This window comes from Phodopus roborovskii, unplaced genomic scaffold (assembly GCF_943737965.1).
Source record: "Phodopus roborovskii unplaced genomic scaffold, PHOROB, whole genome shotgun sequence".
NCBI classification, from domain to species: domain Eukaryota; kingdom Metazoa; phylum Chordata; class Mammalia; order Rodentia; family Cricetidae; genus Phodopus; species Phodopus roborovskii.
This window is the reverse complement of record NW_026126470.1, coordinates 884,896-912,877: the sequence shown is the minus strand read 5'-3', so window position 1 is coordinate 912,877 and position 27,982 is coordinate 884,896. Positions and strand designations below refer to the sequence as shown.

At 38.0% G+C, this 27,982-nt stretch overlaps 1 protein-coding gene across 1 annotated transcript in view; it reads right to left on the bottom strand.

The window, feature by feature from the left end:
• Abi3bp (ABI family member 3 binding protein) overlaps nucleotides 1–27,982 on the bottom strand; it is a 158,111-nt gene that overhangs the window by 80,484 nt on the left and 49,645 nt on the right. The window contains exons 7-16 of the mRNA XM_051191629.1: nucleotides 19,488–19,536; nucleotides 18,306–18,377; nucleotides 17,801–17,893; nucleotides 12,088–12,165; nucleotides 10,189–10,263; nucleotides 9,377–9,451; nucleotides 8,336–8,410; nucleotides 7,790–7,864; nucleotides 1,729–1,791; nucleotides 466–540 (exon numbers count right to left, since the gene is read on the bottom strand). Coding sequence (XP_051047586.1) covers nucleotides 466–540; nucleotides 1,729–1,791; nucleotides 7,790–7,864; nucleotides 8,336–8,410; nucleotides 9,377–9,451; nucleotides 10,189–10,263; nucleotides 12,088–12,165; nucleotides 17,801–17,893; nucleotides 18,306–18,377; nucleotides 19,488–19,536 — 730 coding nt within the window. The remainder of the gene's footprint in view (nucleotides 1–465; nucleotides 541–1,728; nucleotides 1,792–7,789; nucleotides 7,865–8,335; nucleotides 8,411–9,376; nucleotides 9,452–10,188; nucleotides 10,264–12,087; nucleotides 12,166–17,800; nucleotides 17,894–18,305; nucleotides 18,378–19,487; nucleotides 19,537–27,982) is intronic.

Genomic DNA, 27,982 nt, shown 5'->3' with positions numbered 1-27,982 from the left:
AAAAAGATGCACGTTGTCCTGCAGCTAATGGATGACACTATGATGTAAAGCAGGGAGAAAGTTAAAATGATAATTGCTCAGTACCAGCAGACTCGGTCCATGAAAACGAGGTGATGCAAGCCATAGCACATGGCACAAGATGATGCAGATGACAGATGTCCATGCAATTTCTGAGTATTTTCACATTAAGATAGGAAATCAATTTTTTTAGTTCTTCTAGTATGAGTAAGTGACAGGTAAATAAAATGGAACATAAAAGATGCCTGTATAAAAATATATCATACATGTTCAGAAATATAAAAGAGGTATAAATGATTAGATGAAATGGGATGAAATGGTCATTCTGGAAGAATGGCATTCACACAGGTTATGGTGTTTTAATAGAAAACAAAGCACAACATTTCTGTAAAAAAAAAAAAAAAAAAAAAAAAAAAAGAAAGAAAGAAAAGAAAAAAAAGACATTACCCAGTGTTGCCCTTGGCTGTTCAGGAGTTCTAGAAGTTTTAGGTGGGACAGAGTCCAGAGTAGTATCACTTGTTGCTGCTGGAATAAACATCAACATTTATAAGGCAAGAGAAGTTTGTAGGAATGAAATACAAAGTAATGCCCCATAAAAGGAAAATATCAGGGATACTTGAGGGATTCCTAGCCAATACTTTAAGCCAGTGATTCAATAAGAATTGAATCTGACTTCACTCTGCAAAGCACACATCACTGAAATATCAGAACCCATAAAATTGCTCTACACATTCAACCTATTTTCAATTGCTTTTTTTCTAGTTTCTTCCCTTGTTTCATGACTGCTAACAGGACTTACTAAGGTTTCAGCTTTATTATTTTCTATTGTTGAAAATTATATATCTTTACTTATCATACAAACCATGCCGATATAAGATTACACACACACACACACACACACAGACACCTATGTTTGAGAGAATTTTATGTTTGAATTCTACAGTGCCTGGTTTAGTAGATGCTTGATACATACATGTTTGCTAAAAGAAGCTACTGGACTGAACTAAACCCATTGCAGATGTGTTGGTTAAGTGAATATAAAGCTTAGATACAACTGAGCTGTGACAAACAAATGATATCCCTGTCTTACCACAGGGATATCAGCAGTACAACACGTAGGGCCCAAGAATTCTTAGTTGTAGGAGGTTACTGTGTGCACAGTAATGTATCTCCAGTATCTCTGTTCTAGACGTAGATGCACCTCCCCCAGCAAGTAAGACCAGTTCTTTCTCCATGGAATGCCAAATTCTCCTGTGCAGAGGAGAGATTCCCAAAACATCTGCATTTGAGAATCACTGCCCTACAGAACATGCTCTGTGGAGATATCTTGCTTGTACAAATACAGCCTGTCTGAGGGTCAGAGAATGGAGCTTGCCATAGCTAACCATAGAGGTCTGGAGGTCTGTACAGGAATACAAACTATGTTTTAGAATGATTCTGGACCAAAGCGTAAGATGCCATCATATTACTTTCCCCCAGTGGTGACCTTGTCTATCTGAACCCTTCCCTTCTATGACAGAGGTTATTTACTGATAAAAATAAAATATTTCCCATATGGACAGGAACTATCTCCCTGACACATTTGGAGATAGCTACTACCTACTATGGAACTCTAGAGAGCACATTTCTTCATTTTGCAAAACCTGAAAGGCAACCAGTAGGTATAAGAAAGCCTGGCATCCAAAGGCATCACTGAAAGGTTGGTTATACCTGTGTGGGGCTCTACTTCAGTCTCATCTGAAGTTGTTGGGCTTGAGAGAACATCGTGACTTGCTTAAAAATAAAAAGGTAAAAGAAAAGATAGGTTAATTTTGCTGTGCTACACATGATTTCCTGATGTATTTCAGTGGTGGTTGAAGCAGAGTTTTACGTAGGTATAAGAGTTTGGAGCTGCTCTCTACTGAGTTGACAGTCACCACTGCTCTCTCAGCTGCAGTTGGAGATGTTGTCCTCCTCTCTACTGAGTTGATGGTCACCCCTAATGTCTTAGCTGCAGGACTTTACATACTATACTGGCTAGGTTTGTATCAACTTGGCACAAGCTAGAGGCATCAGAGAGCAAGGAGCCTCATTTGAGGAGGTGCCTCCATGAGATCCACCTGAAAGGAATTTTCTCAATTAGTGATTGACAGAGGACAGCCCATCCCTGAGCTGGAGCTCCTGGGTTCCATAGGAAAGCAGACTGAGCAAGCCATGAGAGGCAAATCAGTAAGCAGCTCCCCTCCACAGCTTCTGTCAGCTCCTGTCTCCAGGTTCCTTCCCTGCTTCAGTTTCTGTTCTGACTTCTTCCAATGATGGTCTATGATCTGGATGTCCAAGTCAAATAAACAGTTTCCTCCCCAACTTGCTTTTTGGTCATGGTGTTTTGTTGCAGCAATAGAAACCCTAACTGAGACAATATCATGCTATGGCCCTGGTCTCCAGAGTGCTGTGAAAATTGTGCTACTTATTTATAATGAAATGATGCCACCTCTAAATGATAGAGCTTCAACAAGCATAAATGCAGATCTTCTAGGGTATGGCGAAGCTTCTAAAGGAGGAAAGAGAAGGCACATTGAAGCTAATAGTAGAGTTTATTGCTTAGTAGAAGTTTCTGGCACAGAACCTAAGGAGCAAATGGTACTTAAGAGTTCACAGGGTCTAATGAATTAACTTCTTTAATCTTGTTACTGTCCCTGAGATACAGGTGAGAGGGGCATGGCCACCACTTTGAAGATTTTCTAGATGATGAAGTTGAGGTTTACAGCAATAAAAACAATTGCCAGTGCTCACATGGGAGAATTGTGGACTTAGTGAATTTTTAGCCTAATACCATGGGTAACATCAGCAGGACTAATACTAGAACAGTCTTGGCACCACCCCTCTTGGTTTTACCTAGAAGCAATTTTCTGTGTTCCTCCATATAGCCATGACCCCTTCTACTAGGTAGGTAGATTTGAAGGTAGATTTCTATATTTAGTATAAAAGGAAGAAAGTGGGATGAATTGAGATGTAACTTTTAATCTAGGGATAAATTTCATGTTCACATAAAAAAATGAACTTGCAAATAAAAATGGTACTAAGCATCTTCTCTTTGTGCACCAACAACTGTCACCAAAGGAATAAGAGGTAGAGAAAGCAGAAACTAGCAGTAGACACTGCTCATTTTGGGCATTTAATGACAGAGAACCCATGCTAGTTGAAGCTGTAAGATGGTATTAGACGGTAACACAGAGTCTCAAACAGCCCATGTTATCCCACAAGAGATAGGAGATATGTGTCATTTGTGAAGGTAAATCTACAAAGTCCTCAAAAATAGGATATCCTGTGCTAAAATAGGTACATGTTGTGAGAATCTTCTTATATAAGGACATAACATTTTAATATAAAGTTATCCTAGTGGTCATTTTAAAGGGCCAGGTGGGAATAACTCATCTTTTAAAGAACAAAACTACTGCCCGCTTTAAGGCTCATCATGGGTCTAGCAATTATCATCTTTCCACCTCTAAGTAAGGTAGGAGAGGTTATTGACTATTATGTATTAATCTCTTATGAAATTGTGAATTAACATCTTGACTTTATATACATGCCTCTGAAAACTGCCATGGCTGCATTTATGTTAACTCTCAAATCTTCTAGTGACATGACATCTTTTTTTCTTCAAGTCTGTCTTTTTGTTCCAAGTGGTATTTATTAATTAACCCTATTTCTCATTCAAAGCCAGGCTGACACCTTCTCTAAGTTATTACTGCAGGCATTCACAGGGAATAGAATATTTACCATCGTCCAACAATTATGATCATGACTCTAAATTCCCATTTGTTACAAATCTCTCATTTTCAAATAATTTTCTTGAACATACTTGGTAATCAAATAACACATCCAACAGCATAGTTGGTTTCCATGTTTCTACTTCCATACTTTTTGAAAGTTGAGTTATAAGGAAAAAGAAACTAAAAAAAAAAAAAAGTCACTCACTACAAGTTTTATGCTGTTTGGACAGCTCTGATAAGTGACCAACTCAACTTGCTGTAAATGTCAATCTTTTGACTCTCAGGTGACAGATGTCAAAGAAGAAGGTAGCATGTAGTTCTCTGAAAAACTTCATTTCCTTATAAAAAACTTTGGTATCTAACTGTTCTTTACAAAACGCTGTAAGTCAGCCTGAGAAGATTTCACTAAACTGTTTAGCCTGCTTCTAGCAAACTTTTATAGATATGAAATTGATAAATAGCCCCAAGAGTTGGCTGTGAGTGCTACTGTTGTTCAGGCATTCTGTATGCCACCTTGCTTTGCTGCTAATCACCATCTTAAGTGGATAAAATGCTAATGCTATTTGAAACTGGGCAATAGCTTTGATCTTTTAATTCATAGAGCCTACATGAAACCAAAGTCAAAGGAAAAAACCTAATTTGACAAGTAAAATGAATAGAAGAATTCTAAGCTATAAAAGAAATAATGAGTTATAATTAAACAAAAATTTTATTTACAGATTTTTTCTAGAATATATACACTGGTAAGACCATTTGTTAATTATGTTTTATTTACGCTTTTACTTTGAAAACCTAATTATCTGCAAATAACAACCTAAAAATGCCTCAGTTAAGTTATGTGATAGTACATAAAACACTTCAAATAACCAACATTTTATTTAGATCAGATTTCCTGACATCAGTAGCCATATAAAAGATTTTTCCCTTCCAAACATAATTTCTTGGATGAAAGATTTTAAGAAATAGATTCTGTCACAGCTATTTGGTCCTGCAAGGTTTCTGTACTCTAGATCCTGGTTCATGGTAGACCCACAGTAGAATTCATCTAAAAATGCCCACGTCAATGAATTTGGAAGATGGGTACTTTAAGGTCTTAAAAAAAATGGTGACTTTCTAACTTAGATACAGGAGCAGGAAAAGAAACATGCCTTTTTCTCATTTAGTAATATAAAAATGTGTGTGCCTGGAAATCTACTACCCAGTTTATTACTGGTTTATTATGTAACAGTAATTCACAAAAGCAATGAAGGGATATAGCACACAGCTAGAAAAGCACCACAGATCCCCTGTACTATTTAAATACAAATAAGACTTTCTTCATTTATGGGAAAGTTAAAACACTGCTCTGGCTGATCTTGAATTTATGAAATAAAATGAAATTTTTGAGCCCAAAGAACTCAAAGAGACCACAGTGAAAATGAAAAAAAAAATCATTTTCTTGCCTTTGAAGCATCAAGACTACTTGTTTCTACTTTTCACCCTCTCTAGGGTTTAATGAGGTTGGATAAGCCAGAACTGGCCTAATCAACACCTCACAGAACAGGCAGATAGAGTACAGAGTTTATCTCTTTTAAACAATGATCTCTCAGCGCATCAACCCTAGTATAAACATTCCAACTCATAGATACCTCTTTGTGCAAGCTGAACTATGTAGTTCACAGAACCTAACTATGTGACACAAGCTGCTATAATCTACAAAATACTGAAAGAATTCAACATTGAAAATGGTAAGGCCTGACCTCTTAAAATTCCAAGTAGAGTACAAGGAAGAAAATGGTCACAAACCCAGAATGTTTCCATGCATTTGAGTTCAGCATTAGAGAACACTTCTGCCTGTCTGTGCCCAAGATATTCTAAATAATCACCTTTTTTATGGAATGTTAAAATAAATTAGGGAGGCTTAACCCTGATGGCACTATCAAGCGAGAAATAGAAAGTTCATATCTACAAACTTTGTAGCATGTTAGAATGTTGGACATTACACACATGCCTGTTTGTGGGGTTTATGCTGCATTTCCAGCTCTTTTGCCCATGAAAAAACACAGAGGCTTGACCTGGACCTCATTTTATGCACGGAGTCTATGCAAGTCCTTGTGGCACACTTACAGAGTAATTCAGGTTACCACACTCACTGAACAGAGAACACGTGATTCTCTGTTCCTCAAATTCCAAAGCACGCTATGTGGCCATTGCTTCACTTTTCAATTGGAATCGTTCGCTGGAGCGATTGTTTAAAGAAATTAGTGAGTCTAACTATTTGCTTGTCTACCCATCCCAGATGTAAGTCCCTTATGCATCCCTCTCCTTTAAAAGGAACTAACCATGCCAAAGGTCTTCAGAAATGGGCACATGGCTGTAGGTTCATGGGCCTTAGAGTTTTGTAGAGAAATTTGATGTGGAAATTATGTAATTCTAAGGGAGAAAGGATCCAACAGCATGTGATCTCATGAACACAAATGCCCGGTCCATCAGGTGGTAGAAGGTACCTGGGAGCTTCTCTAGAACCCCAACTGTGATAACATTAGGATAATAAGGGACTGGCCTGATGGGAGATGCCATTATACACTGGCCAACATCCAATCAAACACAAGACTAACTCTTGCATCACTAGAAAGACAATGAGTAACTGACTAACTGTCACAAGCACTTAAGTATTTCAAAGATCTGGCCAGTGTCCTTTAAACACAGAATTTATAAGTCATTTTACATCCTGGTATGTGATTATAGAGCACATTTTATAATTTCCTTTATATACTTTATGGAAAATTAAATTTGCCAAGGAAATCAAGCTCAATCAACTCTAGTTAGCATGCTTCACAGAAGGCTATATAAAATGCAATTCCAGATAATAAAATCACAACATACAGCACTAGTGAAAGATTAGGGCAAACAGACTGAGAGTTGGGAAGAGTATATTAAAGGACTATGTGGCTCATGTTTCTTGCAGTGCTCCAAACCTCAAATATCCTGTTACTTCATTGCCAAAAACTATTGAAATAACCCGAGTTTCCATAACCATGCAAGCTAGAATTCTCAATTGTCCTTTATATCTCAAAAACTGGTATAGAAGTCTTTATGACAACACTCATTCTGCAGTTTAAATACAGTGTGTAAAGGTGGCAAGATTTCCAGTAAGTTCCAAAGCAAAATAAATCTTACAAAAGAAGAATCATAATTAATGACTTATCAAGCAGCCCCAGCCATCCAGGAATTGACACATGGCTTTCCAAAGGACATTGATATTCAGCGAGGCTGTTCTGCCATGAAAATAGATCAAGACAAAATCAAAATTATTCTGTGTTCACCTAGAACACAGGCAAGACACAGCCAACTTGACCCTTCCCACAGTTTAGCTGACTGTTTAGTGCTGCCTTACAATCATAACTTCGTCTCCATTCTGCACATCTTTCCATCTAATTAAAAGTTATAGAAATACTCATTCACAGATGAACTCACTTTCTGAATGCATTCAACCAAGACAAGCAAAGCTTCACTTCTCTGAACCCCCGAGATGAGCGTTTAATACAGGAAAAGACTGGTCCTTTTCTAGCATCTAATAAGAGTTCCTCAATTCCTCACAATCTATGTTCTCCATGATTGTAATAATTAAACAAGGAAAGCTACCCAGGTAATTGGGAAGTAATGCTATATATCAAAACTAAACAGGATGCAGCTTAGCACAGGCACAAATATACCCCAAATTTAAAAATAGGAAAGGTTCAAGTGAATGCAAACATGAACATATCAACTACTGAAGAATACAAATAGGTCAGTTCCTGAATGTATAAACCCTGGAGATGACAAATAACTTATTTTTAATTTGAAATTTGACATAAATTGGGATGATTCCATGGAATATTTAAACTGATGCTTAGAAAGATGCATTCTTGCATATTAGCAGAAACAAGAGAAACATGTCACTACATGCCATGAAGAACACTGATGATTAGTAATAGAACCTACAGGAGTAAAGGCAGATGTTAATACTGTTTTTTTTTTTTTTAAGGGAATGCAGTTACCAGTTTGAGGCTGTACAAATTTGGAATCTTCAGATGCTTTAGCTTCAGGTGACACCCACTGTTCTTCACTTGAAACTATAGTACAGAGAAAGAGAAGCCACTGAATGTTTTACGGCAGAGATGGTGAAGTGGTTAGAAAAAAAAAAAAGCCTGTACAGCAAAGCTCATGTGGACCCAATCAAGAGTCATCACAGAATTAGAATGTGTACCCATCCATTCAGCAAATAACTAGCTGGATTATGTAGAATTAACAGAAATGAATTTTAATGAAGCTGTAGGAAATCCAATTAAGTAATATTGTGTTTTCCTTTTCAAAGAATCAACTACGGATTTCCCGAGTTAGCCAAGTGCATTAGTGCATCCAGCATCACAGGGAAGAGACTCTGTACATGTGTTCTACAGAAGTGCACAGTCAGCACCCACTTTATGTGATGTTTACGATCAATCCCATGCCCTTATACATGACAGACATGAGTTCTGTCACTAGGTACATCCTCAGCCCACCATGTATATTCTTTACACCAAATGCAAAGTATTTTTATTTACCCAAGCTATCCCCTGGTTTCTCTGAAGGGAAGGCTGATGCTTTTGTCTTGGGAATCTCTGGGAATCTTTTTGGAGCTGGAGCAAAACACACTGTATAGTTAGGGCAAGTGCATGTAATAGGACAAAGAAGGTTGTAAAATTTTCAAAGTTGCCTAAACAAATACAAGACGAAAATCATTGCATGTCAAGCAAATATTCAGTGGTATTTTTTAAGCTCTGTTTCAATGAAAGATAATCGTTTTTTGAGATATCATGTAGCCTGGGTTGTCTTGGAGTTCACAATACCCCCTGTACTTATTACAGCATGGGCCACCAAAATTCTTATTTTGGCTTTTTATAATCCAAATGAAGCATTTAGGCTTTTCCATATATATATTTACAAGTTTCTTGAGTTTTCCCAAATACATTCCTTTATGTGGTTTTTAGGTATATTTAATTTAATTCAAACAAAGCACCAAGCACTTGAATTAGAAAAAGTCTACATAAGAACTTTAAAAATCATAAGGCAACTATACAACTCCATGCATATATGCTCCTTCATTTTAATACTTCATTCATAAAGAAATTCTAACAATCCTAAGGAATTTATAGAAATATCTAATATGACCTATCAAGATAAAGCTATAAGTGAGTAAAACACAGAAGAAAAAAACAGAAGATACTGTGTTCAGTCATCTATCATGCTATAAATGAATAAAACACAGAAAAACAAACAAAAATATACTAATGTGTTCCATCACTTATGATTCTGAATGAAAAGAATAAAATAGAACAACTACAACAAAAACCCATAGCCACCACCAAGTGAAACTACTGGAAGCTTTGTCGCAGGGAAGGTCTCTTTAGGGTCCAAGATTATGAAGGTTGTTACAATTCACATTTAAGAGCTAAGGTGTTGAGTTCACTGTTCTGTATTATTTGTTAGTTCTTATCTTGTAAGAAGATGAATTTGAATAAAGTTGCCTCCAAGGATTTCTATTAACAATGCATAATATTCCCAAAGCAGCATTCATCAATGCTTCCGTCTTTGAGGACTTTTACCTAGAGTGCTCAAAGGCAATTCAGACTCAGGTATTAGAACAGAGTGTGCTGCTTCTGGGGTCTTCTCACTGAGGACTACAATAAAGAAGAACATGGTTAGCAACATGATGGTTCTAGCATAACAATCACTAGGCACAGAATGCTTCATAACAGACTTGCGTGCAATGAGCAATCCATGCCTTTTCCAGCAGCCAGCCTGGGAGGGGGCTGGCTCTCCCAGGAAAAGTTGCATAGCTGTTAAAATGGAAGGTGTCTTTTAGGTCATCATCACACATGCACAACAAAACACATGCCGTTCCTTTTCTTCAAGGGAAGAGAACAAACAAGGAAAGCACAATAGATTCTTTTGGGTGAAATGGCAGTTAGAAACAGCAGTTAACACGAGCAACCAAAATTCTCATTAAATAGCTTGTCTCTTGGTGATTCTTCCCAAATTTAGTTGGCACAGGACTTCACATAGCTGATCTGGACAGAAATCCCAGGAAGAGTCAAGATTTCCAGCAGCTCTAGAGGCTGAAATACATGAACCCAACCCACATGCCAGGTCAAAGAGGACATGCAGTTAGAGTGTCATCCACCCTGCCTGTCTTGTTGGTCACCAGGATCAAGGCATGGCACTAACTCTTCAGAAGAACTTGTCCCAGAAACAGGAAGGTTAATCCCCCCCCAAAAAAAAAAAAGAAAAAGAAAAGAACTAAGGAGGAGGAGGAAGGGGTGTGGCAGCATAAACTGGGGTTTTTCACCTGTGAATGCTGGGAGTTTGTTATTATTGTTGTTCTGTTAGTTTAAGGGGAAAACATTTTCAGTATTACCCAGTGCCGTCTCTGCAGTGTCTAACATGCCAGACATTGTGGGTTTAATGCCTCTTGAAATGGTTTCTGGAGTCACTGAGAATTAAAACATAAAGACAACTCTATTAGCTGAGAGATAATGAAATAAGGAAGCAACCCAGGTGTGGCATGCCTTCTATTGGCAGTCCATAGCTTTTCAAGTTGCTAGGCTGAGGCTACCTACTTGCTCTAGATACCTGCTTGTCTCCCCTCCCCGATCCAACCTTTCCACTTGGGATCACAGAAGTATACCCACTTCCTCTCTGTGAAATTATACTTCACAGCAATCTGGATATTTGTCTTCTTTTTTCATTATCTCCACAGTGTAGTGTGGTGCCTATCATGAGCAGGCTTATAGTGATCTAAGCAAATTAATGGGCAAGCAAAAAAAAAAGGGGGGGCAGGGTCAAATAAGTATCACATCACTAGATTTCCTCTAAGCGCAACAACTAACCAGCAGAGCTTGGATGCAGGCTGAAATTGTTGTCGGTATTCAAATATGTTCAGCCAAGGCTGGGTTGTCTCTGTTGCTCCATTAAAGGCAATGAAGACTTTGGGTAGAAGATTTGGTGAAGTACTGACCATGATTACTGAGATTGTAAAACTCTACAAAACCCTAGAGTTTTGCAGCAAGGGCACATACTAACAATTCTGAATAATACATGGCAGGGATTGCCCAAGTATTTCTGAAGTGGAAAATTCTAAGGAGAGCTTGGCAGAATGCTGGGAAATCTGTAGATGCACATCAGACATTGTGCCAAGAGAAGAAAATGTAACTCGGAAAGCTGGGCAGAATGTTTGACACAGAAATGGACTCATTTACCCACTGGTCATGCTGAAACTTTTCTCTGTATTAACTGAGCACATTGAAGTTACAAAACAAAACAAAAACAAGATTAAAAAAAATGCACCTTGCAATATCACTCTACTGGTTGCTGCTAGTAGCTCAAATGGTTTCTACCTGTCTTATAAAGGGCATTTCTTAAAGCAAGATAATACTCACTCTGTCAATATATTCTAGTCCAGTCTGCTTCTTTAAGTTTTGTTCCTACACCAATCCTATCTTCTCTTGACCAAACATGAGTCCCCAAATTTAGTACAAACAGAATACCACAAATACCTCAAGTTATAGAAATTTTATGAATTAAGAAGTTCACTTTTGATGGGTTCTTTACCTAAGGGTGAGATGCAGAGGATGCTTGCCAGTTGTCTGTGTCATCAAATCCTGGATAAGGTGGCACTAGACTGGCAAAGACTCAGTATTTCTAGGACTAATGTCTCACCAGAGAGTCAGGCTGGGTAGATTTATTTGGAGAACAAATGTTGAATGTTTGGTAGTAACAATAAACTATGGAGACATTACTCATTGAATGTTTCTTTAGGGATATTTTGAACCAAACTGCTACATATTCTCTATATTAGGGGTATTAATCTGCAGGGACATTTGTTTCTAGACTATTTCAAAACATTTTCATCACAAGTTATAGACTTATGGGGAGATATAAGACATTTTGCTATGCCAATCACTTGTAAAGGTAGCTTGGCAATGAAAAATGGTTCACAGTGTCCATACAAAAGGAAAGTCCATAAACCATGGCATTATCCTTAGTGTAAACTGGCTCAGTGTTAATGACACATTCATTCATAGTCAAAAACACACCTGCTACATATCATGTCCGTCATCCAGTCCCTCGATTTTCATCTGTTCTTTTCCCAAGTTTGAAGACCTAGAACCTCCTATGGTTTTATGCTTATGATCAAGATTAATTTCTTTCTTGTTCTTTGCTTTGAAAAATAGATTTGTAGCTCATTCACTATCTGAAACAATTCTACAATGCTACTTTCTTTCTCAACAGCATACTGGGAATCTCAGGCTCTTACCTGTTACTGGCTGGGCTGCAACTTTTTCAACCTCAGGCGTTTTAGATTCGGCTGGTAATGCCAATGTTTCATTCTTGGCTGAAAAAAAAGAAAAAGAATACTTCATTTATTTGTACTACAGTGTCCAAAGTTACTTATTTCAAGCATAATCAACCACAATTTTTAATGATGTATTTTATGTGTAACAGCCTGCCTGTATGTATGTGTACCATGTGTGTCTGGTGCCTACCACAGTCTGAAAAGGGACTGGAGTTATAGATGTTTGTGAACAGGGTTCTGGGAATCAAGCCACAGTCTTCTGTAAGTAGAAGCAAGTGCTCTTAACCATTGAGATAACTCTCCAGTCCCTCAACAACAACAAAACTACCTACACACATCTCTCTTCCTGTCACCCAGGCAACTTATCTGAACTGTGCATTCCTCCCAAGGGTTAGTATGAATAGAGGACAGATTTCAAAATTCTTCCCAATTAATGCTAGAACTTCTCTAAGATCTTACTTGGTTCAGGAATGATAAAATCACAAGAAAATAACAAAAACCACACTTGAATAAATCTCATCATTTAATTTAAAGTTTCTGTAAGGCATAGCCAGACCTGCAAACGTTCCTTGAGTTTTATTCAAGTACAGCTAATTTTTTTTTTTAAAGTCAATAGGAATTTCCATTGTTACTGAGGGTAAAAAAAAAAATCTAACAGGTTATGACACTGAAAATTCTGAAATTCACAAATAAGAGACATAGGAGAAAGTAAGCTATTTGGATAAGTTTGTGGCAAAACAAACTGACAACCAGTGGGTTTTATTAGAGACACACATTAACACATATCTTCTCTTTTGGCCTCTGGGAATTTGGCGCAAAATTTGATTTTTTTTTCTCCTATGCAACTTTTAGGAAACCTTACTTCTAAAACTTTGGTGTTTTTCATAAAGAACACTTCTAAATCAGAATTGCCCAACCCTTGGGAGAGACATTTTCTCAATTTTAAGCTGAAAATATCTCCAGCCATCTCCTGAAATTCCTGGGGACACTCTCATCCCCAGCTGAAAGCTGATCCAGTCAGTTTTGAGAATATTCATATTGTGAGAATATAAATTTTGTAACCAGCTGTGGCTGACATCACTCCTATGGAGACCATTTCCTTCATTTCATTTAGTGTGAACACAAAATTTAGTTACTTCTTACAGATTTAAAAGGCAATTATGAAACAGACACCAGCTTTGGTGATGTACATCCCTGTGGACAAGGTTCAGTGCGCTGGCTATCACTATCAAGGCAGAGTCTATGGCTACACAGCCTACTTACACAACAGAAACAGTCAACAACATTGTTCTGATCTAGCTACAAGGGCATAAAGAGCAAGAACTTTTCTGTGATGGCCAACCATACACACCTAGTATTTTATGAAAATCTTTCAAACATTTACCAAGGTTTTCTTTCTGGACATCTCCATAGCCACAGCTTTAACTTACAACTATTCTGATTGTTAGCAAAGCAAGGAATCATTAGTTCCCAAGCTTGCCATGAACTCTGTGCCTGTTATTTTCAGTGTACACCACAGGGAGATGAACTCTTCAAATGTCAATTTGAGGGTCTACATCACCTTGTACTCACAACTCCATCAGGGAAATTTTGTTAATCTTTCCCTTTTCGCTTAATAGCTAACTCTAATGCAAAGACTATGTGGAGCCCGTTACGTATGGAGAAATACCTTGCTCAAGCCTAGGCAAGGTATGGGGAGTTGTTCTACGTCGTCAGCAAGATGATTGAACAGACTTAGTAGACTTTCTGGGGTAGGCCTTACCCTCTCTGAGCAGCAGATGGGAATTGGGAGGGGAAGGGGGTATGGGAGAAGAGGAGGACCGTAGAAGGGATTGGAAAAGTAAAAAATAAATTAATAAAAAATTAGATTAAAAAATAATATCCCATGGACTTATTTTTTGGTAACCTCTGCCTGGCTAGGAAACTTTTGTCTCCATCTATCTGTCTATGTCTCTTTCTGTTTGTCTCCACCCCTGTGTGTGTGTGTGTGTGTGTGTGTGTGTGTGTGTGTGTGTGTGTGTGTCCGTCCCTTACAGCTCCCTTTCCCCTAAGATCCTCAAGTGAGAGACAACAAACCGGATTGCTTCAGGTTCTTAGATGCAATGGCTGCCTTTAGTTGGCAATCACATTAACCTAAAATTGAATTACAAATGGGAAAGCATGGCAAACCATCTTCTTAAGATACACGTGTGTTCCTCATTCAACACTAATTTCTTATAAAGGCATATAGTGTTTCTAACTATGACACACCAGATAGCAGAGTAGTTAGAAGATGGGGAATATATTTTAGTGAGAGTTCTGGCATCACTTTGCAACCCATGAGCTTTTGTCTATATCACACACACCACACCTGCTATCTTGACAGGGTCAGACACCATCCAACTGTGGCCTAAACCTTAGTAACTTCCTTTTCCTCCATTTTTCTTTTATACTATTTTTCAACACTGATGTTTCTCTTAACTTTTGGCAGGGTATGTATTAGCTTTGGCAAGTCCATTGTAAGTCCTTTGGAGATGAGTGTGTGCAATACTAGCTTTCTTGTCCATATATTCACACCATGTGCTCTTAGAACAAAAGCTATTGCATCTTTTGATGGCCCATGATGGGCTTGCCCTGCTGCAATGGGGTTATTATTCTTAGGATTTACTCCCTAAAAAAATACAACTTTTCAGAATTGTAATGATAATTAATTACCTTTGGGAAGTTTATTTCTCCCTTGGTAACATAAAAAGTTCTTATGCCCACACAATTTTTGTGTTTAAAAAAATAAAAAGGTTTCTGCACAGAAAAATAATTAATCAAAGAGAAAACATCTGGAAGCCATGCTTCATATATAGACTCAATGTCTAAAATATATAAAGAACTCCAATAATTTGATAACACTCTATTGCACAATAGTATATTTCTGACTGACAGCAATTAATGTGACATTTCAAAATAGCTGGTGAAGAGGAACTCTAATACTCCCAGTGCAAAGACATTGAACATGTCTGACATGATAAATATGCCAATTATCTTGAATTCATCATTATACTTTGTATATCTGTATTGAAGTATAACTCATAAATATGTTTAATCATCAACCAAAGCCAAAATAAGACTCAATATTCTGAAACTACTATAAGAGAAAGGAGGAGTATAATTCAACAGCTAGGCATAGATAAGGATGTTGCAATAGGACTCCACAATAAATAAAATCAACAAATGGGGTCTCAGAAAACCCAGACACCTTTGTACAGCAAACAAAACCATAAACCTATGAAGAGGCAGCTCACAGGATATGACAAAAATATTTTTGAGTTTTTCATCTGATAGAGAACTAGTGTCTAGCACACATAAGAAACTATAAAAACAAAAATCAACTAAACATTAAGAAAACAATCCAGGTAAAAATGGGCTGAACAGAGTTTCAAAAGGAGGAATACAGATGTGATTGGTAAACTGTTTCCTAACCAATTTAAAAGGTGTTCAAAAACAACTAAGGAGATGGCTCAGTGGCTAAAACACTTCCCACATAAGACTAGAGACTTCACATCTCTGAAACCCACTAAATTCCATGTGGGCATGCAGAGTGGCCCATCTATTATTCTAGCATGAGAAGACAGAAACACAGGATCCCCAGAACAAGTTGGCACATGCTTATACTTGATTTAAAAATCCTGTCTTAGTGAACACACTGTCAGAGTAATCCAGGGTGATTTCCACATCAACCAGAGAACCAGAGTCCTTTACACACACACACACACACACACACACACACACACACACACACCTACACCTGTGAACATGTATACATAAACAAATGCATACTGCATGCATATACATGGAAATGGAAAAAATATTCAACATCATTAGTCATCAGGGATACACACTAAAACTATCCTAAAATTCTATCCCATTTTAGTCAGAATGGCCATCATCTAAGTTTCAGATCTGCTGCCAGAGACACAACTTTGAGCCCAATTTGATGTCAGTTATATCCACCAGAAATGTTCCCTGGAACACTTTGAAGGGGATTTTGCTGGGTTTTTTCTTAATTACACAACTTTACCCAATTCATTTTAGAAGAAAGTAGCAGTACCAGGCTCAAGTATGAACTCACATTTTGATGCCCCTTCATATCAGCTTTCATGTATGTACTCATTCATATATGGATTTTAGACATAGAGCAAAGGATTGCCAGCCTACAATTCACACTGCCAGAAAAGCTAGGAAACAAGGAGGACCCTAAGAGAGACAAACATGGTCCCCCAGAGAAAGGGAAAGGGACAAGGTCTCCTGAGCAAATTGGGTGTATGGAGGGAGGGGAGAGGGAATTAGGAGAAAGAGAAGAGGAGAAGAGGAGGGAGAGGCGGGCATGAGGGAGCAGGAAGATTCAGTCAGGGAAAGAATAGAGGAGAACAAGAAAAGAGATACCATAATAGAGGAAGCCATTATAGATTTAAGGAGAAATCTGGCACTAGGGAAATGCCCAGAGATCGACAAGGATGATGCCAACTAACAGTCTAAGCAATATGGAAAGGCTACCTTTAATTCCCTTCCTCAATAATGAGATTGACAACTACCTTATATGCCATCCTAGGGCCTTCATCTAGTAGCTGATGAAAGCAGAAGCAGACGCCCACAGCTAAATGCTAGCTGAACTCCTGGAATCCAGTTACAGAGAGGGAGGAGTGATGAGCAAATGGGTCAAAACTAGGCTGGAGAAACCCACAGAATCAGCTAACCTGAACAAGAGGAGCTCATGGACTCCAGTCTGATAGCTGGGAAACCAGCATTGGACTGACCCAGACCCTTCGGAATGTGGTGTTAGTTGACAGAACTGGGTAGTCTATGGAGCCTCTAGTAGTGGATCAATATTTATCCCTAGTATAAGAATAAACTTTGGGAGGCCATTCCACATAGAGGGAAAATCCCTCAGCCTAGACACATGGGGGAGGGCCTAGGCCCTGCTCCAAATGATATGACAGACTTTGAAGATTCTCCTGGAAGGCCTCACCCTCCCTGGGAAGCAGAAAGGGGGATGGGATGGGGTTTGGTGGGGGTGATAGGGTAGGATGAGAGGGTGAGGGAACTGGGATTGACATGTAAAACAACCTTGTTTCAAATTTAAATTAAAAAAGGAAAAATGGTAGAATAATCTATACAGGAAAGAATTGTTTTAAAATAAAATTCATTATGATTGTTTATCAAAAAGAAAAAAAAGAAAAGAAAAATACCTAATGGATCCAGGCAATGTGGTGCTTGCCTTCAATCCCAGCACTTAAGAGGCAGAGGCAGGCTGTTCCTTGTGAGTTTGAGGCCAGCTTGGTCTGGAGAGTGAGTTCCAGGACAGGCTCCAAAGCTACAGAGAAACCCTGTCTCAAAAACAACAATAAAAAAGCACCCAATGGCCCCTTATAATAAAGTTCAATGAGTATAATTTAAGTTCTCAACCTGAAAATTATATCTATTCAGATGACTATATTTCAGATACTGACACCTAGTTTTCTTTCATATGTGTATATGCATAAAATAGTTTTTCATACAGAATTATTGACAGTAATGTCTCTGACCCTCCAACCTCCATCTCCACACTCATTATTTTGTTCTCAAATGTCTCATCTGCAATATTCCTTTCATAATCCCAGTGCTGTATCATTCAGTGCTACTGTCATGGAAAAAGCCCTCTTACCTAATTGTGTCTTGAGAGCATCCGAAATCTCAAGCATTATGGACGAGGGGAGTTTTCCCATGGAATCATTAAGACCCGGAATAATAAGATGAACTGCAAGGAAATAGATATAAATGTAAGAGGAGGAAGAAGCGTATAAGGCAAAAACAAAGAAGTGAGAATTATAGAGCAGAACACAAAGGTTGGCCCTTCATTTCCTTCATTAACTTCAACTCCACATTGAAAATGTGAGGAAAACATGACATGCCCCTTTTTAAATGGGTATTTTCCACTTCTGGAGTTTATCACCAGAAATCCTCTGAGTTTACATTCACAGCTTAAAGTTTCTGCATGGGCTATAGCCAAGATAAAGGTAGTGTGTCTTGTTTGGTAGTTTAGACGAGACACAAGCCAAAAAATTAAACAGGGAAATGAATGGACTGACACTAATTTAGCACACATCCCCACAATGACCCTCTTATCAAAAGACAGCTGAGGTTGCCTACTCATTTTGTGACCGACTTACCTAGTATTGTTCCTCCAAAAGGAGTCTTGTCTGGGGCTTTAGTTGAAGCCCTGTGGGTAACATTCTGAATCACTGGCGAGATAGAAAAAGACAGTAGTGTGATGGGGATGAACATAGGAAACTACATGGTGTAAAGCTACCTTCCCTTGTACAGTCTAACCTAAGTTTATCAATTAACAGAAGCAACTCAGTGGACTGGCTACAATCAACAGAAGAATTTGATATGTCTTCCCATCCATGTTTTGGAGCCAATAAAGCATGTCCTTTTCAGGACCCTACCATGAAGTATCCCATTGTAAGTAGTGGAAATTTCCCATGTCTACTCTATGTGCATCTTGCCCTTTCCACAAAGCTATTTCAGAACTAGCATACAATACTGTTATAACAAAACAATATAAAGTTACAAAACATAAGCCAGGAACTGGTGGCACATGCCTTAAATCCTAGCACTCATAAGGCAAAGGCAGGTGGAGCTCTATGAGTTCCAGGTCAGCCTCACCTACAGAGTGAGTTCCAGGACAGGTAGAGCACACAGATAAACTCTGTCTTAAAAACAAAACAAAACAAAAAAGATTAAAATAGATCTTCAAATCAAAGAATCTCATCTTTCAGTGACTCCAGCAGGAACTGGCCTCATCTTTAGCACAGACTTAGCACACTGTGTTTTCTTAAAATGAAGAACTATTTTAAGACTTTAGCTCTTCTACCAAGGGTTTTTTCTGGAAATGGAGTCATTTTAATAATTTGAAAACTGGAAGTCAAAACAGAAACAACTGGATACTGAAATGAAATTCAGCACTCTAATTCTTTTTCCCCTAACTGCTAAATCACAGTTTTCATTTTCAACATCCTAAATGGCCTACTAATTGTTTTCCTCATATACGCTAACTTAATCCTAAGTAAAGCTCCAAAGTAAAGCTCTGCATGCTTAACGGATTATTTTTTAATGTGGCACACGGTTAAAATGCTTTGTTGCCCAAATGTAAGATTTGCCCGAGGTTTTTCCACATTGGTATCATGGCCAAAATTATGTATTAATCACAAGTTTACTAACTTACGCTGGTTTCTTTAAATGTTTTCCAAACACCATTGTCAGAAAAACTGAGAACATGCACATTGTATATCCAACTATGTTAGTTGAACAGACACCTACAATAGTTCCTGAACACAGAGACGGATTACCTTGTTTGATGATTGTTATTGGGATTAGCTTCCTTGGAACGTATGCTGGCTGGAAAGAGACACAGAAGGTCAGGTTTTTACATCAGTGTTCATTTAAAAGAATCAGAATTCTAAGAGGAGTCCTTTCTTGTCTTCAATTGAGTCACCCATGACAGGGGGTTAGCAGTCATTGGATAGATAATTAGTACATGTATTTCCACTATGCTGAACTCATTTGTTTATCCCATAAAGAGCCAAAACCTCACAGAAGCAAATCTTCAGAACTCTCATTTACTTAGAAAATAGGAGAAAGAAACTAAATCCTTTCTAGGGAGAGAGGGGGAGAGAGTTCATTTCCATTTTATTTGACTTGTGGCCCAGCCAAGCATCATCTCCATACTTTCTCTCAAAAGGATGCTGAGCTACACACTACCTTTTTTAAATTTATATTACAATCTCATTTTACATGTCAATCCCAGTTCCTTCTCCCTCCCCTGCCCCCCACAACACCTATCCCATGTCCTTTTTGCTCCCCAGTGAGGGTGAAGCCTTCCATGGAGCAGTCTTCAAAGTCTGCCATATCATTTGGAGCAGGACCTAGGCCCTCCTCCATGTGTCTAGGCTGAGAGGGTATCCATCCTTATGGAATGGGCTCCCAAAGTCCATTCCTATACTAGGGATAAACACTGATCCACTACCAAAGGCCCCATAGACTTCCCAGGTCCTTCTAACTGACACCCACATTCAGGGGGTCTGGGTCAGTCCTATGCTGGGTCCCCGGCTATCAGTATGGGGTCCATGAGCTCCCCCTTGTTCAGGGTATTATCTTTAAAACCAATCCAGTCTGACTATTTGAGCATGACCTACTGGTGCTGCTGTTATTGCAGATTCTACAACCACCATGAGCTCTTAGCATCCCCATTTATTGCTCAAGATGGAAGAATAGGTACTCAGAACTAGATAATTCTTAAAATTGAAGTTGTGCTTAATCTCCCTGCACTGATTTATACATGAGGGACTCCCAATGTGAAGGTAATACATGGCTCAGAGGATGATATGGATGATATGTCTTTTCCTCACCCAAACTGTCTCCAAAGTCCTAGGGGAGGTTTTGATGTCATACAGTGCCTAGGGGTAAGCTTAGATTTAAAAGTGGAATCCACACACCATCACATGGCAAAAGTGAGGCAGACAGGAGGCATGGAGAGAGGGGATGAGAATGGCAGGAAGCTCAAATAGGAGGATTAGAGTTGAGTTATTGAAAGAGTAACGGTAGCTGTTGGCACTTGATTTAACTCACATACACAGAGTAGACAGGACATGTGCAGATTTGTCTATTTTGAATGTCCATGCTCAGTGCGAGACATTAATAAAATGACATTCACTGTTGTGAGTAAAAAGTGTGGTAACATCTTAACATTTTCCAGGATGATCTAATAAGACATGGTAAAGAGGGGCCAGAACACCAACCTTACTCTTGTATTCTGCTTAAAAACTGTTGAAATTTCACTATCATCACTGGATAGTTTTTTAAAGGGTAACTAATCTTTGAACCAGCAATTTCTCTTACCATGCCAGCCTAAGTACTCAATCAAGTACAGACAATCGTGTGTGTAATCACATTTATTGCTACAACTGAAAACAACTTCATTATCGAAAGTTTGTGTTTTATTCAATAAGACGTAGTTCAAATTATTTACTTCTATTTAGTAGCCTGAAAATAATATAAAAACTACAAATATAGACTCACACTATAAGCCAAAATTATACTACACAGAAGCATACATCATAATTTGAGCAATAGTCATTACAAACTGTCATTAATTTTTGTGCATATACCTTTACAAGTTCCATAAACAAGTGAGTTACAATAGTTCTAATCAGAGAAAAGTGTTTTCATATTATTTCACCTGTCACACATGCTTCCATACTGCAACTCAGATCATCCACCACTGGCAGACAAGGCAATGACTGAAAAATAATTGCCATAATTTTGCCAAGGCAAGAACAGGAAAACCATATGAATAGAAGAACAAGAGAAACAAACATTCATAGCCAAAAAATATTGTTAGTTATGAGCTCACAGTGGCAGAAAGATCCATTCTGGCTTCGTCACTGTGGTACCTGTATGGTTCCCACAAGGACAGACCAGCCTCTGCCACTCTATACCCCCCCCCATAATAGCCGCCCTAACACTGCCCTGCTTGTGCTGTGAAGGTACTCCCCGCATATTTTTCTACCTACCATTTCTAAGAATTTTATTTCTACATTCAAAAGCTCATATTTGGTTTTCTTGCAATTCATAGTTTAAAATTTGTTTATACATATGTAATGCTCCTAAGATACAACGTGATGTTTTGACAAAATTATATAATATGACCTGCCATTTTTGTGGTGAGACATTTTAATCACATTTCAATAAATTTGATCATTGCTTTCTAGTGTGTGACCATTCTCAAAAACCCTTTCTCTCCTGTCTAAGTGAAACTTTAACATTTCCTCCTTCCTTGGTGTTCCTCTTTCCACTGATTTCTCTACATCCATGAGATTAAGACTTCTGAGAATTCTACATGCCTGAGGGAGCAAACTTCAGTTACAGGAGCCTCTCATGTAAGAATCCAGATTGTCTTTCTAGTCCTAATAGGTCTATGGCTACAGTTATAAAGACATCTGAATATCCTGCTCACTTGCCCTAGGAGTCCTATCATAGTATTTTACAGAATGTGAGGTTTCTCAAAGGCTGTTAACACACTATAGCAGAAATGTCTACACACGCCTGTGTTGAGCACCTTTGAACTAAATCACACCAATTTATAGTTCTTATGCTATGGTGATTTGTCTCACATGAACTTTTTTTTTTTTTTTTTGACAAATGGAAACTATTCCACTCATCACATGGATGGAAAAAAGTTTCTGTTCTGAGTTCTTGCTTGCAAACTGACCAATATTTTATTAAGTTGATGACAAGAATATAGGTACAGGGTGTGCTGCCAAAAATAAGGAAAAGATTTAGCTGCAGAATGCATTTCTTTCTAGATCTGTAATTGCTCTTTTTCCTAATCTGTAATCCAAAGAGTAAGACCAAACCAGTGAACAAATGCCTACATCTTAGCAGATAGGCTTGTTTTTTTTAAAGGATATTAAGTACAGCTCTTCAGTGTATCTGCCAAGGACTAAAGTTCCCACCAAGAAATCCACATTGTGAGTCCTTCCTCTGTGCCTGCTAATGAAGTGGAAGGAAATATCTGTCGCCTTAAATCACTAGGACACAAAATGTGTTAAATCGTAAGATACCAGGATTTAATCAATTATAGCCCAGTCTCACTTGTGTTTTATGTTCAGTGCTTTAAAAACAGCCACCACTCTTCCCTTGCTCATAGGCTTGTTCCTATGGACATTGGTGAATTATGCTGAAGCCATAGGTATAGACAGACATATGGAACTAGAGTATGGGGAGTGAGGTAGCAACAGGATTTCAGGCTGCCATATAGGGTTGGCTGGTGTTGTACTACAATCTGAATATATCCCTCAAAGTACACACATTAAAATTTTAATCTTCAATACAGCAGTATTAGCAGACACAAACTAATAGAGGCAACTAGATCATGAGCCATCTCTATTGCTGGTGTAGCCAAGAACACCATGGGATTCCTGATTATTCTTTCTGGTCAACTTGACACAACCTAGAGTTATCTATGAAAAGGGACCTCAATTGAGAAAATGCCTCCATCATATTGCCTGTAGGCAAATATGTGATTGATGTGGATGGCCATTAAAATTATTTTTCAATTTGGCTTGAGATTTCTTCAAAATGATAATGCATTCCCTTAGTTCACCAGTCACCCAGCCTGAAGCTAAATCTCTGGGAACTAGATATTATCTTCCTCATTCTTGAAAACCTTGGTCATCTGGTGCTTATTATATCCTACAGTTATTCTTCAGAAAGCTTTGCCAGCAGATGCAGGTTGCCTAAAGGATAATATCCCTCCTTACCAAGTGTCCCACCTTAGAGTTTGTGTAAGCTTAAGTAAAGCCTAAGTAATACCCTTTTTCCTGAGTGGATCACAAGGCCAGGAAGATGCTGGGCATCTCCTAAAGGTACCCAGTGACTCTGCAGCCATAGTTACTCCTGGGATGGACTGGCAGAATATACTAAAATTTCCTTGAGTTGAAGTCATAAGCTAAACATTCTAGATCTAAGACACCAATAAAAAAGCCAAGTTTGTCTCCCTCTCCCTCTTTTCATTTTGCTTCCTGGCACAGGATAACACATAATGAAGTCTTTTACCGACCAACTCCTTAATCTTAGACTGCCCAACCTTTAGAATTATATAAAGCATATATTATGGTCATTATGTGATGAGAGATGTCATTCTGTAAATATGTTTCTCTTATTGGTTAATGAATAAACCACTGTTGGCCAATAGGAAAGCAGGATGGGTTGGACTAGGAGAGCTGGAAGATTCTGGGAAATGTAGGATGGAGTCACAATGTGATCTCAGAAAGAGGAAGTGTGAGTCTGGCATTCTCGGTAAGATAACACCATGTAAAAATACATATATTAGTAATTATGGGTTAATAATTTAGACAGAGCTAACCAATAAGAAATGCTAGTAACTCGCCAGCAGTTTCATAATTAATTGTCTCTGTGTATTATTTGAGGCTGTGGGACCAGGCTGGCAGGAAAGCGCTGATAACAATCATGGATCACCCAAGTCTGTGTCATCTTCTTATAGCCATGCAAAACTACCAAACAGACACACACAAGTACAATACTGCTGTCCACAAGTAACACCATGCCAAGGATGTTCTTTGGCAGTTTCTCTGCTGTCTAACTTTACTCTTCAACTTGTTGACCCCTACCCAATCTTTCTGCAACATCCACCACTATGTCTTTCTATTCCTCATTTAGCAAATGTCTGCAACATTTCAGGAGGTAAATATAATCATTACTTCTCTGTAAGAGATAAATTACCTTTTATTTTAAAAGTAAACCCTGTCTCTTTAAAGACATCTTAGGTTGTTCTAGTCTTGAACATGGTGCTATAAGCACACGGTGCTATACCTTGAGCAGGGCAATCACAGAATACACAGCTGTTGCTGCTGAGTGTGAAAATAGCACTAAGGTAAAAAGGAAAAGCCAATGGAGGTAAACTGAGTGGGGGTGTTCTGTCATTCTGTTATACTATTGTCATGACCAGAGAAAGCCTTTGACTATGTAGAAATGCAGCAGCAGCAGCCACACAAAGAATGTTAAATTCAGAAAGTTAGCTTTAATAGCAGTGCTAATGAGGGAGGCTGTTAGAAGGTTCGTCCATTTGGCATTTTCATGGTTTTAATTATACTGTCCGGTCCTGGGATGCTGCAGCTGTCTATTTGGGAAGGAGTTAAGGGGTGTTCAAAATCTAATTTCAAGAACCCAAGAGCCAAACCACATGAGAAGTACTTGGACATTTTAAATTCTGCTTTTAATTCATTTGGGGATGTTCTAATGAAAGTTACAAAACATACTGTTTCAGTCTAACATCTGGCTCAAATTGTCTCTAACATGTTCCTTTTTTTTTTGAAAGTCCTTAAGTTTCTGGTTAGCTGAAATAAGACATAAACTTCTGGGTGCATGCGCACATGTGTTTGTGCGTGTGTGTGTGTGTGTGTGTGTGTGTGTGTGTGTGTTGTAATGTGTAAATGTATGAGTTCATTATTTAAATTTCTGCTTAAGAGAACAGATGTTAACAATGAAGGGTGCTTGTTATGTTCATGCTATATAATTTTAAGATGTAAGTGGAACCATAAGGTAATTCTTTGTTTACCCATCTGATCAAGTCTTATACTTCACACATTCATACCACCTTAGTGAGCTGTCATGGTGCTATGGTTTGAATATGCTCTTCAAAACCATGTATTAGAAACTTTCAGTGCAACCATGGGAATTTTAAGAGGAGACAATGGGGGATCCTTCCTATAGTAGTTAGAGTTTGAATGGAAAAAATGAAAAGATATAAATAGCATCTTAGTTTAAAGGAACACAGATTCTCAGAAAAGTTGCACCAAATAACTTTACATTTCAAAATATAATCAAATGTAGTACATACTTCAATAACTAGTGTTGTTTATTGAATAGATTAAAGAATTTTTAAAGAGAAAATGTTTTGAAACTTCATTTAAAAAAACTAATAACAAGCATCAGGTAACAGATACTTATTTTCATAAAAATATTGTAATGTCATGTGTTCAAGGAATAAATAAAAATATTACACAAAAAGGAACATAATGAAAAGGGGGTGGGATAAAATGAAGTATACCACAAGAATACAGCCCACAGAGTGAAGTAACCTGGGCTCATAGGGGCTCACAGAGACTGAAGTGGCACTGATCTACCTATAAGCTATGGTTATGTAACGTTGTGTTCTTGTGAGACCACTAACAGCAGCAGCAACAGGGACTGTCTGACTCTTTTTCCTGCTTTGGGGATCCCTTTCCTCCCACTGGGTTGTTTCATTCTGCCGTAATATGAAGGGATGTGCCTAGTCTTATTGTAATTTGATATGCTATGTTTGGTTCATATCCCTGGGAAGCCTGCCTTTTCTGAAGGGAACGGAGATATGTGGGAGAGGGCATGTTGAGAGGAGTGACTGGGAAGAGGGTGGGGAAACTGTGGTCAGGATGTAACATATGAGAGAATAAATAAAGAAGAAAAAGGGATATAATGGACTCTAAGAAGAAAAACATCACAAATAGTATGATAAACATTTTGTTTCTTATATCCAATTCAAGTGATGCATTTGTGTTATATATGAAAGTAAGAGTTTTATTTATGCTTATTCTTTGTTATCTTAGAGGTAAAGGAAAGAGTCACATCTTTGAAGGTACTTAACAACTGGTAAAACAGAGATACTAACTAACCGATCAGAAGAAACCTTCCCACATGTCCCTGGCACAACTTGTGTGGGGCCTGCCAACAGAACACATACCTGGATATATAAACTACAGTACGTGAATGTGATCAGAGGCACAAGATGGGGTAAGGTTTAATGCACAAACTTTTAGCCTAATTATTATTTGTCTATTTTTAAAAGCCTAATGTTAAAATACTTTTCCTGTATCAAATACTTCTTTTAGTAGGATGTTACGATATTTTGTGGTTTCAAAGATTTAGACATGAGAGTATTGAATGAAAATAGTCTTCAATGAGTCTTTTACTTAAAACAAAAATATTGTTTGCCTCTTGAAATACTGCCTTTTAACGTCAGTTTCACAGAAGACATGGGTGAATACTTAGACTAGATTTGGACTGAAATAACAAGTCAACTTCATAAATGGGTTCTATGAGACCACATCACATCGCCAATGGCTGTCCTGCGTGACCCCTTTGCAACTTCCCCATGTCTCAGGACTATCAGAAGTTACTTCCTGAGACACTTTTCTGCTATCCAAAGGATATTCATAAAGAGATTCACAGAGTAGCTTTGAAGCATCTGTTCAATAAACTCGGGTTTTCCTTTGGAAATAACCAAGAGTTTTAAAGTACAGCTCATCACAGCTGGCTGGATTTGGAGGTACTCCACCTCACACATGGGAGTGATACAACCTTGGCTCTGTGTCACAGATGCAGGAAGCTCCTCTCTAGCCCTATCACAGCTGTTTATGAAAAGGAAAAAGAAATTAAATTCTGCTGTGGCAAAGTACCAATCGTCTTTCTCAATCACACCGAGTAATGCATCCTACATGAAGTATTCAGTCAAAAATAAATAAAAATGATTGACAGGTGGAGTTGAAAAAGAAGGAATGAAAGAAATGACATCAGTAAGTCAAATAAAGATTAGGCAAGACAGATAAGAGGGTAATGGATAAGATTTGTTGCCTAGGAAACCATTTACAACAAAGAATGAATGTTCTATAAGGGGATGAAACAGGAACTGCTTATCCTTCCCATGCAGTGTAGCAGGTTTGCTTTTCATATATAATACTGACCTGACTCCAGAAATACAAAAATCAAAGGGACTTTAGACAGTATCATTATTCAATCCAGGCCACTAGACCAACTGCTGATCCTTGCAGTACACCATAACAAAGCAAAACCCAGAGTTTAGAGTTGAATAGCTACAAAAACTAAAATTAAAAAGGGAGATATATATTCATCTTTTGTCATGATGAAAGTTTAATGGATGAAGCACATTTCTTATGTTTTTGGTTGTGAGCCTAGCCTTTAACGGCTGAGCCATCTCTCCAGCCCGATGAAGCACATTTCTAAGACTTGACTCTTTCAGCAATTGCCACCAACAAAGTTGGTAGCAATGTAAGAAAAGTATTTCTAGATACCATTGCAAAGAATTATTTTGTCAATAAAGTCTTTAAACTAGTCAGGAAAAATATTTACACAATTGCAAGGTAATAAAGACCCACAACTAATGGCCAATAAATGGAAAACCAAAGCAAAGATAGTACCACTTTATCAGCATTCACAGAAATGGGAAATATAACTTTTAAAATATTATATTAAACAAAAACGTTAGCAA